We start from the raw sequence: 14573 nt of genomic DNA on the forward strand, positions 1-14573 counted from the left end.
GAAGGTGTTTCCCGGCGACCCCGGGCCGGGCGCGGCACCGCGAGGCCACTGGCGTGCTGACTGCTGGAGGCCATCTCTCCTCAGCTCAGTGCAAGCGGCTGGAGGGTGGGCTGGACAAGCTGAAGGAGGCCTCCATCCAGCTGGACGAGCTGAACAGGAAGCTGGCCGAGCAGAAGATCGTGCTGGCCGAGAAGTCCAGCGCCTGCGAGGCCCTGCTGGAAGAGATCGCCACCAACACGGCCATCGGTGAGCGCGGCGGGCGGGGCGGCCCCCACAGGAGCCCTGGGCACTGCTCGGTCATAGATGCCTCCTCCACCTCTGTCACATGACCTCTTCCTCCATCTCTGCACCCTCGGGGCCTTACCAAGAACACAGCAATGGGTGCCCACTGTCACCTCAGGTGAACTGAGTGCCTCGACAGAGACACTTCCACAGCAGGTGGTGTTTTGAGGTTCTGGTGGGCGTGCATTGGGGGGAACATCATTCCCCCCGGGTACCTCCTGTGGGCCTCGGGAGGTGCTGTGTGTGGGAAGGGAACGCACAGCCAGCCGCCAGGGAGCTCTGAGTCCGGGCCGGACGGTGCCATGAAGCAGGCACAGAGTGAGACGGGAGCAGCATGCAGGCCACGACAGGGAGTGGCTTCTGAGCTGAGCCTGAACGCACATGGGAAAGGGGCGATGAAAAGGCAGAGAGGCCCCAGCGAGCCAGAGACAGGGAGGGCAGCCAGGTGCCCGCAGGCTCAGAACAGGCAGGCCGGCGCTGTCACGTGGGCTGCAGCGGTGGGCGAGGCTGGAGGTCGGGCAGAGCAGCAGTCCTGGTGGAGGCCCGGCGTCCAGGGGGCGCACCTTGCCCAGGCCCAGCAGCGACCCTGCAGGGCTGCACTGCTCTGGCTCACAGCGGGGCCGTCCCCACACCCAGCAGCCTCTAACCCCGCCCCCAGCCGAGGAGAAGAAGAAGCTGGCGGAGGAGAAGGCCATGGACATCGAGGAGCAGAACAAGATCATCGCCGTGGAGAAGGCCGAAGCCGAGACGGCCCTCGCCGAGGTCATGCCCATTCTGGAGGCGGCCAAGCTGGAGCTGCAGAAGCTGGACAAGTCGGACGTGACCGAGATCAGGTACCGCAGGGCGCTTCCCCCTCGGCTCGTCCCCGCGTCACTCCAGAAAGCAGCCGGTCGTGGCGGCAGGGGCCTAGCCTGGTGCGCAGGTGCCGGGACCCTTGTTGAGGCCGTGCACTCCCCCCCCTCTGTGTCCGCCAGGTCGTTCGCGAAGCCCCCGAAGCAGGTGCAGACGGTGTGCGAGTGCATCCTCATCATGAAGGGCTACAAGGAGCTCAACTGGAAGACCGCCAAGGGCATGATGTCCGACCCCAACTTCCTGCGCTCGCTCATGGAGATCGACTTCGACTCCATCACGCAGGGCCAAGTGAAGAACATCCGCAGTGCGTGGTGGGGTGGCCGCTCGCCCTCCCCGGGGCCCCTCAGGCCCGGGGCGGGACGGGGAGCCGGAGGCGGCTTGTCCCAGGCAGGGTGGCCCGTGGCCCAGCCGATGGACGGGGTGGTCCTGGAGGCAGATGGTGGCGCTGTCCTGTGAAGCAGGAGGGGGCGCTCTGGTTCCCCGACAGGACCGTGGGATGGGGGGTTACTCCGCAGGCGAGGGAGTGGGTGAGGCTGCCGTGGCCCCTAATGGCCTGCGAACCTGGTAACTGCCCAGCGGGGAGTCCCCGGGGCTGCCGGCTGCCATGCGCAAGTGCCCGTGCCACAGGATGCTCTGTGCCCGTCACTCATCTTACACCTCCCTGACATAGAGCGCGTCAGGGTAGGCCCACCCTGCTGTCCGTGGCCCCTGGGCCCCGCACACGGGTGAGGCCCGGTCACACCCCTTGTCCTCGGCACCGAGCCGCTGGCTCTGCCTTCAGGCCTCCTGAAGACGCTCAACACCACCATTGAGGAGATGGAGGCCGTGAGCAAGGCCGGCCTGGGGATGCTCAAGTTCGTGGAGGCCGTGATGGGCTACTGCGACGTGTTCAAGGAAATCAAGCCCAAGAGGGAGAAGGTACCGCCCGCCCGGGAGGCGCAGACCCTGCCCCGAGGCCACGTGGAGTCAGAGCGCTCGTGCCGCTGCTCCGCGGGGAGGTCCGGCCGGGCTCTGCTTTTAAGCCCCGTAAACACTTCTCCCCGGTAAACAAGCCACAGCTCTCGTTTGGGGCTAGTGGCCGCGGACAGACTGTCCTAAAGATTTCCCCGTTTCCTGTGCCGAGCGCGGGATGAGAGTCGAGGTTGTCGTCGAGGGCAGCGGGTGACCCGTGCGGTCCGGAAGGCTGGGACTGCGGCCGGGGAAGCGGGCTTCTCCCCTGCGTGCTGAGGGCGGTGGGCGGGCAGTAGCTTGTCGTGGGCGCTGCCTGTGCTGCTCAGCAGCCTCCTGGCCTCTGGAGGCCACGGTCCCCGTCCCAACGTCCCACTGCGACCGTCCCGCAGGTGGCCAGGCTGGAGCGCAACTTCTTCCTCACGAAGCGGGAGCTGGAGAAGATCCAGAACGAGCTGGCCGCCATCCAGAGAGAGCTGGAGGCCCTGGGCGCCAAGTACGAGGCGGCCATCCTGGAGAAGCAGAAGCTGCAGGAGGAGGCGGAGATCATGGAGCGCCGGCTCATCGCGGCCGACAAGCTCATCTCGGGGCTGGGCTCCGAGAACATCAGGTTCCCACCGGAACCCGGGGGAGGGATTGGGCGCTCGCTGGGGTGGCCCTGTGGATAGAGAGGGCGTTGCCCAAGGAATGAAGGGTCCGGGGTTCGATTCTGGTCGAGGGCACGTACCTGGGTTTTCAGACTCGACCCCTGGCCCTGGTCCAGGCACATGTGGAAGGCAACCCATCCATGTGTCTCTCTCTGTGACGCTGTTAGCAGTGGGTCCAGCTGGGTCTTCTAGAATGTTCTTCAGAGGGTGCAGGAAGGGGCTCGCTCACCGCACGCCCTTCTGCGCCAGGTGGCTGAGGGACCTGGACGAGCTGATGCACCGGCGCGTCCGGCTGCTGGGCGACTGCCTGCTGTGCGCCGCCTTCCTGAGCTACGAGGGCGCCTTCACCTGGGAGTTCCGCAACGAGATGGTGAACCAGGTGTGGCAGCGCGACATCATGGACCGGGAGATCCCCCTGAGCTCCCCCTTCCGCCTGGAGAGCCTGCTCACGGACGACGTGGAGATCAGCAGGTGGGACCCGAGGAGGGTCCGTGGTCTCGGAACCCTGGGTTGTTCTGGAAAACCGACCCCGCCACCCCAGTCCTTGGTTCACGCCTTGGCAAGAGACATGGATTTCCCTGCCGCTGTGCCTTCCAGGTGGGGCTCCCAGGGCCTGCCCCCCGACGAGCTGTCCGTCCAGAACGGCATCCTCACCACGCGGGCCAGCCGCTTCCCGCTCTGCATCGACCCCCAGCAGCAGGCACTCAACTGGATAAAGAGGAAGGAGGAGAAGAACAACCTGCGGGTACGCTGGCCCCGTCCGCGCCTCGGCCCGCTGCCTCAGGCTCCGCCCATGCCCGCCCTGGCGCTCCGGGCTTCCAGCAGTGCCCGCCGGCACGCCCGGCCTTGAGCCCTTGCACGGAGCCCCAAGCCGCGTTGAGTCGGGAAGGTGGGGTGAAGCCCGGCCGTTACTCTGCTCTGCGCATTGCCCCGTGGGCTGTGAGCAGCTGAGGGCCATCGTGCCGCCTTCGGAGGCTGCCCTTCCCCCCAGGGGCTGGGTGCGCTCCCAGAGCTGTGTCACCACCACCAGAGTCCATTCCTGTCGCCCGGAGGAGCGCTGTGTCCCGAGCACGGCCCTGCTCCCCAGTTCTCCCAGCCCCGGCCTCTGGCAGCCACTGGCAGATGTCCCCCCCGCGGCTCCTGTCCCGGGGCTCTATGAGAAGGGGTCCCAGAATCGTCACGCCCACTGGCAGGGCACTTCCTGCTCCTGGCTGCGCAGTTCCCACTGTGGCCCGCACCACGGGCACCCACCGCCGCGGACGCCGAGGGTGTCGCCACTGGCTGGCAGTTGTGAACAGTGCAGCTAAGAACACGCGTGCGCAGGCTTTTGTGGGGTCTGTGGCCTTGTTTTCCTGCTGCCTGGGAGCCAGCCACTTCGCTGAAATCATCAAGTCCGTGACTCTGAGTTCCCTCTTTTCCTTCCTGTCTCTGGCCGTGCTCCCTGGTCTGCACCTGCCTGTGCTCCAAGGCCACCCCCTGGTCCCCGAGGTGAGGCCAGGCTGACCCGCACCCGCCTCCCGCCCCAGGTCGCCTCCTTCAACGACCCGGACTTCCTCAAGCAGCTGGAGATGGCCATCAAGTACGGCACGCCCTTCCTCTTCCACGACGTGGACGAATACATCGACCCCGTGATCGACAGCGTCCTGGAGAAGAACATCAAGGTGTCCCAGGGCCGGCAGTTCATCATCCTGGGCGACAAGGAGGTGGACTACGACTCCAACTTCCGGCTCTACCTCACCACCAAGCTGGCCAACCCCCGCTACACGCCGTCCGTGTTCGGCAAGGCCATGGTCATCAACTACACCGGTGAGCCCGGGCCGGGCACGCGGCCGGCCGCCAGGGAGACCCCGAGGCCAGGCCTGCCCGGCCCTCACGCCACTCAGGGCCCCATCGTTCTCGTGGTCATGTCGTTTAGAAACATGCATGTTCCTATCGATCTCCGAGAGGAAGGGAGTGGCGGGGGGAGGACCCTCAGGGATGAGAGGGAATCACTGATGGGCGGCCTCCTTCCCGCACGCCTGTCGGGGGGACAGAGCAGTGAGGCGCTCGTGTCCCCCCAGTCACTCTGAAGGGCCTGGAGGACCAGCTGCTGAGCGTGCTGGTGGCCTTCGAGAGGCACGAGCTGGAGGAGCAGCGGGAGCACCTCATCCAGGAGACGAGCGAGAACAAGAACCTGCTGAAGGACCTGGAGGACTCGCTGCTGCGGGAGCTGGCCACCTCCACGGGCAACATGCTGGACAACGTGGAGCTGGTGCAGACCCTGGAGGAGACCAAGTCCAAGGCCACGGAGGTGCGCCGCTCGCGCACAGGCACCGGGCTCGCGTCCCGGCCTGGGGCCGGGCTTTGGGCGGGAGGGCGTCAGCCTGTGCTCTCACCGGCCTCCTGAGGGTTTGCCTGGTGAGAAATGGCCCCCTGGCGGCTGCTATGGGAGAGGGTGTCCCAGAGCTGTCCCAGGCCCTGTGCGTTAGGTCAGCCTTGCCCTGAGAGTGATAGGGAACCCAGCCTCCTCAGCTGATGCTGGAAGGGCGTTGATCAGCTGAGAAGACAGAAAGGTCCATGGCGGCTTCAGGCAGGGCTGGATCCAGGACGCCAAGCCCTCCATCCAGACTCCCCTTCCACTCTGGGCTGGGCCGCCTGCGGCTGGCTTTGTTCTCTGCCTCCCGGGAGCCAGGCTCCCTGTGGCCTCCGGTCTGGCTCCCGTCTGGTCAGGTCGGTCTCGGGGGAGCCTGGGACTCTCCCTGTCCCCATCTCCAAGGTCCTGAGAGCATTAAGTCCCACGCCCGGGGAAGTGGGCTGGTGGGTCCTGGAGTTGGGGTGCAGCCCCGTGAGGAATGAGATGGGTGCTGCGGGTCTCCGGGTGGAATGCGGGCTGTCGGGCCGGGAGGAGGTGCTGTGGGATGAGCCGAGAGTGCCCCCCCCTCCCCCCGCCACGGCGGTGCCTGCTGGGCCCTGTGAGCACCATGGGTCGTTTTTGTTTTTTACTACCTGCTGCCTCCCTCCCTGCCCCCCGCGCTTCCTGGTGTACGTGCCCTTGGTGAGGGTGTGAGTGTCCTGTCTCCTTGGCAACCCGCACTTCCCTGCAGGTGTCGGAGAAGCTCAAGCTGGCGGAGAAGACGGCCGTGGACATCGACCGGCTGCGGGATGGCTACCGGCCGGCGGCGCGGCGGGGCGCCATCCTGTTCTTCGTGCTGTCGGAGATGGCGCTGGTGACCACCATGTACCAGTACTCCCTGAGCGCCTTCCTCGACGTCTTCGGGCTGTCGCTCAAGAAGTCGCTGCCCGACTCTGTCCTCGTGAAGCGGCTCCGGAACATCATGGACACGCTGACCTTCAACATCTACAACTACGGCTGCACAGGTGCCGTGCTCCGGCCGGGGTCCTCGTCCCGTCGTCGGGTGACGCGGGGCCCCGGGCACAGCTCCTGTGGAGGGCCTGGGCTCAGGGCTGCTTCTGCACGTGACCCGGAGGGGACAGCCCGCCGGGCCGGGGGCAAGACAAAGGTTGTGGACGATGCTTGTTCCCGTGGGTGGGAGGGCGTCAGCCTGTGCTCTCACCGGACTTGGGCTTGGGCTTTGTGTCTCCTGAGGGTTTGCCTGGTGAGAAATGGCCCCGTGGGGGGGGGGGGGCGCGCGCTATGGGAGAGGGTGTCCTAGAGGTGTCCCAGGCCCTGTGCGTTAGGTCAGCTCAGCCTGAGGTGATGGGAAACCCAGCCGCCTCAGCTGACGCTGGAAGGGCGTTGACCAGCTGAGAAGACGGAAAGGCCCATGGTGGCTTCAGGCAGGGCTGGATCCAGGATGCCAAGTGCATTGCCCTCTCACACATGCCACGTGCAGTCCGGGTCACAGGCTGCTGGGACGCTGCCCCAGGAGCGCCTTCTGTGAGAAGAGCCTAGGACGTAGCCGCCTCCTCAGGAGGGGCTGGGAGGTATTCCTCTACCGCAGAGCCTGCCCCCGCAGCGGCCCCGCCTCCATAGGCTGCCTGAGGACAGGCACACAGACGGCCTGTGTCTTCTGTCCTCGGTCATGGACCCCCAGCAGGGAGGGCTCCGTGCAGCTGCACTGTCCGGGCCTGTCACGTGGAAGCACACTGGGTGCCAGAAACTCGATTTTAGAAATGACTTTAAAATTTATTTAAATTCTTTACTGTTTAAAGTATTAATGTGTCTCCTTTTTCTCCCATTGACCTCTCCCAGCTGCTCCCACCCCCAGCACATGCCCTCCCTCCACTGTCTGTGTCCATCGGTCATGCTAACATGCATGCTACAAGTCCTTTGGTTGCTCTCTAAACGCGCCCCCCCCCCCCAAGGTTGCACGGAATATTTAGTGTTACCTTGTCTCTGGCTCTTTTTGTTCTTCAGTTTATGTTGATCATTATATCCCACATATGAGTGGGGTCATGTGATATTTATCTACCTCCGACTGGCTTATTTCGCTCAGCATCACGCTCTCCAGCTCTGTACCCATGCTCTGCAGATGGTGGGAGGTCCTTCCTCTACGGCAGCGTGGTCTCCCACCGAGCAGACGCACTGCCGTTCCCTAACCCCTCCCCTGCAGGGCACCTTCGCTGTAAGCAGTGCTGCGAGAGCATGGGGTGCGTGTGTCCAGGAACGACTTTGAAGTGGGGTCCCCCTTGTTTCTCCTCAGGGCTGTTTGAGAGGCACAAGTTACTCTTCTCCTTCAACATGACCATCAAGATAGAGCAGGCGGAGGGGAGGGTCCCCCAGGAGGAGCTCGACTTCTTCCTGAAAGGTTTGTGCGCCCAGCCGTTCCCGCGTGCGGGGACCTGGCACCCCAGAGCGGCTCCGGCCGTGCGCGCGCGGGGACCTTCAGTCCAGGCCGACCGTTCCAGCCCGGACACGGCTCTGGGCTGGCGGAGCCCCGTCTCTGCCTGAGGGCCCGAGGGCAGCACAGGGAGCCGCGCCCCTCTTCCCGGCGGGCTGCCCCCGGGGGAGGCCCTGGCAGCGCCGCCTGGTGCGGCGGCTGAGCTTCTCCGTGGCGACAGGAAACATCTCCCTGGAGAAGAACAAGCGGAAGAAGCCCTGCGCATGGCTGCCCGACCAGGGCTGGGAGGACATCATGCTCCTGTCGGAGAAGTTCGCCGATCACTTCGGGAGCCTCCCCGACGCCGTGGAGCAGAACCCCACTGTCTGGCAGGAGGTGAGCCCGTCTCCAGACCACCCGCAGCCCTGCCCTGGGCATGGAGACGCTCCTGGAGGGGCCCATTCAGATCCCGATGAAACGCTGCTTCATGAGCTCAGCTAGCTCCTCCACCTGTCCGTCCATCAGTCCTCATGCCGCCCGCCTGCCCCGCCCGCCCCCCAGGCATCCAAGCAATGCCCCAGCAGCTCCGTGCCCGCCCTTGGGCTCTGGGACCAGCGGTGCCTCGGATGCAGACCTGCCCACCCGGGGGGGCAGGGGGGAGAACAGTCAGCGCAGTTCGGGGAGGAGCAGGGCAGCTCGGAGGGGCCGTGGCCGCCGCTGTTTCCTGCCCGCGTTGTCAGCCCGGAGTGTCACACGTGGCTCCACCTGACGGCCTCTCCCCGCAGTGGTACGACCTGGACTCGCTGGAACAGTTCCCCTTCCCCATGGGCTACGACAGCAGCATCACCCCCTTCCAGAAGCTGCTCATCCTGCGCTGCTTCCGCGTGGACCGCGTCTACCGCGCCGTGACCGACTACGTGACGGTCATCATGGGGGAGAAGTGAGCGCTGCGGGTCCCCGTACCCGGGCAGCGAGGGGGCCGGCTGCGGGGGATCTTCACGGCGCCCACCGTGAGCGTAATGACGGCCACGCAGGACCGCGCTCCGCTGTTCACAGAGGAGACAGCGGCATGGGGCGGGGGGTGCACAGACGCGGTTCTCACACGGCGGGTGGCGCCGAAAGCCTGGGTGAGGTCCCCGGGGGCCAGACAGGAGCCCCCTGACGCGGGAGAGGCCCTCCCCAGGTACGTGCAGCCCCCGATGATCAGCTTCGAGGCCATCTTCGAGCAGAGCACCCCGAACTCGCCCATTGTGTTCATCCTGAGCCCCGGCTCCGACCCTGCCAGCGACCTCATGAAGCTGGCCGAGCACACTGGCTTCGGGGGAAACCGCCTCAAGTTCCTGGCCATGGGCCAAGGCCAGGAGAAGGTGCTCGCTGCGGGAGGAGTCGGTCTGGGAGGCCAGCTGGGCCACTCGACATGGCCAAGGGCATGTGCTCCAGCGGGCAGGGCGAGGACTATGGTTTGGGCTAGGGCTAGGGTTATGGTGCTAGGGTTAGGGTCAGGGTCAGAGCTAGAGCTGTGGTTGGGTTAGGATCAGGACTAGGGTTAGGGTTAGGGTTAGGGTCAGAGCTAGAGCTGTGGTTGGGTTAGGGTCAGGGCTAGGGTTATGGTCAGGGTCAGAGCCAGAGCGATGGTTGGGTTAGGGTCAGGCCGGGGCTGGGCCAGGATGAGGTGAGAGCAGGGCAGTGTGGCCTGGGCCCAGGTGCTGAGGCATGACCATCACGTAGTCCCTCCTCCGCCCCACAGCCCCCCTGCGGGTCAGGTGTCACTGCCCGTGGCTGGGCTGACGACTTGGTCAGGAGGGGGGTGCCAGTGTCGGGGCTGTGGGATCTTCTGGGCAGAGGGGCTCTGGGTGGGGACCTGCCCACGGTACAGGGGCCGGGAGGAGTCCCCCAAGGTGGGGTTCCGCCTCTGCTGGGGCGGGGGCTGGGCTGGGGCTGGGCTGGGGCGGGGGCTGCGCTGGGGCGGGGGCTGGCGCTGGGCTGGGGCTGGGCTGGGGCGGGGGCTGGGCTGGGGCAGGGGCTGGGGCGGGGGGGGGGGGCGGGGGCGGGGCTGGGCTGGGGCTGGGCGGGGGCGGGGGGGGGGGGGGGGGGGGCTGGACTGGGGCACGGGCTGGGGCTGGGGCGGGGGGCGGGGGCGGGGACTGGGCTGGGCTGGGGCTGGGGCTGAGCTGGGGCTGCACGGGCCCTGGGAGGGCACAGGCTGGTGTGGCGCGGCTCCAGCTTTCCCTCCCGGGGCAGGTGGCCCTGCAGCTGCTGGAGACGGCCGTGGCCCGCGGGCAGTGGCTGATGCTGCAGAACTGCCACCTCCTGGTCAAGTGGCTGAAGGACCTGGAGAAGTCGCTGGAGAGGATCACCAAGCCCCACCCCGACTTCCGCCTGTGGCTCACCACCGACCCCACGGAGGGCTTCCCCATCGGCATCCTGCAGAAGTCCCTCAAGGTCAGAGGTCACGGACCCCTCGGACCCACCGTGTGTGTGTGTGTGTGTGTGTGTGTGTGTGTGTGTGTGTCTGCGCGCGCCTGTGGCTCGTCACCCTGTCTCCTCTGCCAGGTGGTCACGGAGCCGCCCAACGGGCTGAAGCTCAACATGAGGGCCACGTACTTCAAGATCTCGAACGAGATGCTGGAGCACTGCCCGCACCCCGCCTTCAAGCCGCTGGTGTACGTGCTGGCCTTCTTCCACGCCGTGGTGCAGGAGCGCAGGAAGTTCGGCAAGATCGGCTGGAACGTCTACTACGACTTCAACGAGTCCGACTTCCAGGTGCGGCCCCGCTTCCCGGGACATCCTCCCCCCCCCCCCACCCGGGACATCCTCCCCCCCCCCCGCCCGTGTCCCCAGGAGCGTGCCCGAGCCTCCCCGCCCCCCTCCAGGTCTGCATGGAGATTCTGAACACGTACCTGACCAAAGCCTTCCACCAGCGCGACACGCGGATCCCGTGGGGCAGCCTCAAGTACCTGATCGGAGAGGTGGGCGGCCGGGACCCTCCCTGACCGGTCCCTCTGCGCCTCCTGCCGGCAGCCGGGCCCTGGGCCTCTGACCAGGCTGCTCGTCACCCAGCAGTTTGTCCTCCGAGAGCCCGGCCACACGTGCTCCGCTCCCTGCCCGGGCCCTGTCCCGGGAGTGGGCAGTGCCCGCCTCGCCTCGGACAGGCCGTGGCGCCGCTCCAGGGGGCCGGGCTGTGCGGGCTCCGGGAGATAGCAGGTCCCCTCCCGGGCAGAAGCTGCTGCCACGCGGCGGGCTGGCTTGTGGCTTCTTTAACGCCAGAGCGGCCGTTCCCACTCCCGGGAGCAGGTCATGTACGGAGGCCGGGCCATCGACAGCTTCGACCGCCGCATCCTGACCATCTACATGGACGAGTACCTGGGCGACTTCATCTTCGACACGTTCCAGCCCTTCCACTTCTTCCACAACAAGGAGGTGGACTACAAGATCCCCGGGGGCGCGGCCGACCCCAAGGAGCGCTTCGTGGGTGCGTCTCTTGGGGCCGCATCCCAGCGCTCTGCTGATCACTTGGCTCTTCTGTCTCTCCTGTCCCCCCGCCCGGGGGCGAGGCTGTCCCACGGCTGGTGCCAGCCTCGGAGCTGGCGGCGTTGGCGCTCATTCCTGGCCTGAATGACGGGTGGCCCTGCGGAGGTCACGGCCTTTTCATACAGACGAGGGGGCGCTGGATGGGGCTGGGGTGGAGCTGTCCTGGGGACCGTGCACGGAGCAGGGGGTCTGGTGTCTGGAGGGGCGGTGCGCGCGGTGACTGCTCGCTGTCCGCCGCAGAAGCCATCGAGGCCCTGCCGCTGGCCAACACGCCCGAGGTGTTCGGTCTCCACCCCAACGCAGAGATCGGCTACTACACGCAGGCCGCCCGGGACCTGTGGGCTCACCTGCTGGAGCTGCAGCCTCAGACAGGTAGGCCGCCCGAGGGCGCGTCCGGGCCGGCGGGCAGGGCTCCGCCTCTGGTCTGGGTTCCGCCGTGCTGCCGCCTCGCCCGGCCCCTCGCCCGGCGCCCGCTCCCCTCACGAGCGACCTGCCCTAGGGGAGTCGAGCACCGGCATCAGCCGAGAGGACTACATTGGCAACGTGGCCAAGGACATCGAGAACAAGATGCCCAAGGTCTTCGACCTGGACCTGGTGCGCAGGCACCTGGGCGGGACCATCACCCCCACGGCGGTGGTGCTGCTGCAGGAGCTGGAGCGCTTCAACAAGCTGCTGATCCGCATGTCCCGCTCGCTGGCCGAGCTGCAGCGGGTGAGCCCCGGGCGGCGGGGGCAGACGGCGCAGCCCCAGGCGGTGCCCGCTCCCCGCGCCAGGGCTGGCCTCACCCCTCCGCCTCCCCACCCGCCGCAGGCCCTGGCCGGGGAGGTGGGCATGAGCAGCGAGCTGGACGACGTGGCCAGGTCGCTGTTCCTGGGGCACATCCCGCACATCTGGAGGAAGCTGGCCCCCGACACGCTCAAGTCCCTCGGCAACTGGATGCTGTACTTCCTGCGGCGCTTCAGCCAGTACACGTACTGGGTGAGGGGCGCCCGTGCCCAGCATCACCCGCCCGCCCCGCCCCGCCCCCACCCAGGGCCGACCCCGCGCGCTGACGGTGCTCTGCAGCACATCTGTGTCTCCTCCTCTTTCTGTTTTAAGACCTGGGAGGGCACAGCCCAGCCTGGCCCCCTCACTGGGGGGCACCTGTCCATCTAAGCCCTTAGACCCGCCTCCCTCCTCTGGGCGGGCGGGGCCGGCAGCGTGGAGCGGCCTCTGACGCGGCTGCCCCGCTCTCAGGTCACGGAGTGTGAGCCCAACGTGATGTGGCTCTCGGGGCTGCACGTGCCGGAGTCCTACCTCACGGCCCTGGTGCAGGCCACCTGCCGGAGGAACGGCTGGCCCCTGGACCGCTCCACCTTGTTCACGCATGTGACCAAGTTCCAGGACGCAGAGGAAGTGACCGAGCGGGCAGGACAAGGTGCGACCCTGCCCGGTGCCGCCGGTTCTGAGGGAGGAGCAGCGGCGAGCCCAGGGGGCCAGGCTGTGTCGGGAGCCACGCTGCTGTGCCCACTGCTGTGCCTGCGCTGCCCACGTGGGGACATGCCGGCCACGTCGCTTCCCACTGGGCTCTCTGTCCGTGTGGAGGGGTCCCCGGTCAGTCTGACCTTTCAGAGGCTGGTCACCGGGCGGCCGCTCTGGAAGCCCCAAAGGCCGGGCCTGGGAGCCAGAGCCGAGGGGCGAGGCGGGGCCGTCACATTCGCTGGTCCCAGCCTGCAGTGCAGCCGGCCCGCCGGCTCCCCTGGCCCTGGTGCCCGCGTCAGGGCGTCCCTCTGAGCCCCGCAGGGACCCGGGGGGAGGCTCGAGCACGCTCCCAGTGTGTGCCCCGCGCACGCCTGTGCCTCTGCATGACGGTCCCTTCCTGGCTCCCAGGGTGCTTTGTGTCGGGACTGTACCTGGAAGGCGCGGGCTGGGACCTTGAGAGAGGCTGTCTGGTCAAGAGCAAGCCCAAGGTGCTGGTGGAGGACCTGCCCATCCTGAAGATCATCCCCATCGAAGTCCACCGCCTCAAACTGCAGGTGGGAGGCCCCGCGCTCTACCCTTCCCCGCCCCCCCCCCCCCCCCCGCCGCCTGCAGGCACACTTGAGGTGGCCTACCCTTCCCTGGGGGGGATCCCCGTGAGGCATGATAGCTGCCCAGGAAAATGCACGCAAACACACGTGTGCACGCAGACTTGGGAGGGCAGGCGCCTCGGGAGGGTCGGGCTCCCGTGAGAGCCTGCGGGGGGTGCTGGGTCCGTCCCCGGGTGCGAGCAGCCACTCCTGCTTCCCCGGCCCAGGTCCCCTCCGAACACTGTGTCCACATGACGCTAGGGAGGCCGCCCTCAGAGTCCGGCCCCTGCTGGCTTAGATGCGTCTCGCAGGAAGGCCCTCCGCACTGAGCCCAGAGGCCAAGGCCCCCCGTCCCGGGCCCCCCCGTCCCCGGGCACTCCCCCACCCCGGGCACCCCCATGCCTCTCCTTCGCAGAACACCTTCCGGACGCCCGTCTACACCACCTCCACCAGAAGGAACGCCATGGGCGTGGGCCTGGTCTTCGAAGCCGACCTCTTCACCACGAGGCACATCTCCCACTGGGTGCTGCAGGGCGTGTGCCTCACCCTCAACTCTGACTGACCGGCGAAGGGGCCCGTGCGGCGCTGGCCGGCCACGCCGCTCGGGCTTCTGAGGGCAGGAGGGCTTTTCCTCCGCTGGGAGTCGGCCGTTTGAGTCCCTTCCCACATGAACCCAGCTGCCGGCTTTGCTGTTGAAGCTTTTATAAGGGTTTAAGAGAAAGTAAATCTAAAGGAGAGCGTTTTGAGATGTTGAGGGTTTCCTTCTCTGTCTCAGAGGAAACACTGGATTAAGCAAAAGGCGCGTCTGCGGCACCGGGAGGACCCCGTGTGCATCTCGGGAGGCGTTTGAGCAGTCTGACTGGCTGCAGGCGCCTCCGGGCAGACGGCCGCGCTGCGGCCCGCCAGGAAGAGCCCTGCCCTGGGCCCGGCCCCTGCAGCCGCCCCCCCCTCCCAGGCCCTCCGGCCTCCCGCGTGCACTGTGAGCCCCACCCGCTCCCGGGTCTGCAGGGCTGGGTGCAGAACCACCAGCTCCAGGACGGCGGTGCTGGTGCCCCCTTCTGCGCTGCGGGGCAGCCTGGGCCGCCGGCCGACAAGGTGAGGTCTCACCGCGAGGGAGGAGTCGGGCGAGCACCGAGTGCCCGGGGCGGCCCAGCCTGGGCCAAAGGCCTTCTCGGGTAGCTCTGGGCAGGGGAGACCACAGGGAAGTGAGCCCTGCACCGCTCACGGGCCACGTCCCTGGTGGAGGCCACTGTCTGGCGAGAGAACAGCAGTTACGGGAGGTCCCGCCATCTCCCTCCCAGCCGCCTCCCTCCCTCGCTGCTTCAATAAAAGACACACATCAGAGAGGAGGCAGGTTTGGAAAATAAAGTTTGTTGGGATCTTGAACATTTGGGATAAAACTAACAAAAAATATGGACACACATTCAGGTGGTGGTGGTATGAGAAGCAACGTCATCTTATTTAGTTCCCGTGACATACACACACGCCTGCCGCCAGGGCCCCGG

At 67.0% G+C, this 14573-nt stretch overlaps 1 protein-coding gene across 1 annotated transcript in view; it reads left to right on the top strand.

Annotated features, from left to right (window-relative positions):
- The window catches only part of DNAH10 (dynein axonemal heavy chain 10), a 55056-nt gene extending 41195 nt beyond the window's left edge, over positions 1–13861 (top strand). The window contains exons 56-79 of the mRNA XM_045576114.1: positions 85–246; positions 941–1115; positions 1257–1438; positions 1916–2052; positions 2475–2692; positions 2979–3200; positions 3327–3474; positions 4256–4535; positions 4790–5019; positions 5813–6086; positions 7373–7477; positions 7731–7885; positions 8275–8429; positions 8673–8856; positions 9731–9931; positions 10043–10252; positions 10363–10458; positions 10784–10961; positions 11261–11392; positions 11520–11731; positions 11831–11998; positions 12257–12437; positions 12890–13035; positions 13484–13861. Coding sequence (XP_045432070.1) covers positions 85–246; positions 941–1115; positions 1257–1438; positions 1916–2052; positions 2475–2692; positions 2979–3200; positions 3327–3474; positions 4256–4535; positions 4790–5019; positions 5813–6086; positions 7373–7477; positions 7731–7885; positions 8275–8429; positions 8673–8856; positions 9731–9931; positions 10043–10252; positions 10363–10458; positions 10784–10961; positions 11261–11392; positions 11520–11731; positions 11831–11998; positions 12257–12437; positions 12890–13035; positions 13484–13630 — 4298 coding nt within the window. The 3' untranslated portion in view covers positions 13631–13861. The remainder of the gene's footprint in view (positions 1–84; positions 247–940; positions 1116–1256; positions 1439–1915; positions 2053–2474; positions 2693–2978; positions 3201–3326; positions 3475–4255; positions 4536–4789; positions 5020–5812; positions 6087–7372; positions 7478–7730; positions 7886–8274; positions 8430–8672; positions 8857–9730; positions 9932–10042; positions 10253–10362; positions 10459–10783; positions 10962–11260; positions 11393–11519; positions 11732–11830; positions 11999–12256; positions 12438–12889; positions 13036–13483) is intronic.
- The last annotated feature ends 712 nt before the right edge of the window (positions 13862–14573 follow it).

This window comes from Pipistrellus kuhlii, unplaced genomic scaffold (genome assembly GCF_014108245.1).
Source record: "Pipistrellus kuhlii isolate mPipKuh1 unplaced genomic scaffold, mPipKuh1.p scaffold_m20_p_74, whole genome shotgun sequence".
Lineage (NCBI taxonomy): Eukaryota > Metazoa > Chordata > Mammalia > Chiroptera > Vespertilionidae > Pipistrellus > Pipistrellus kuhlii.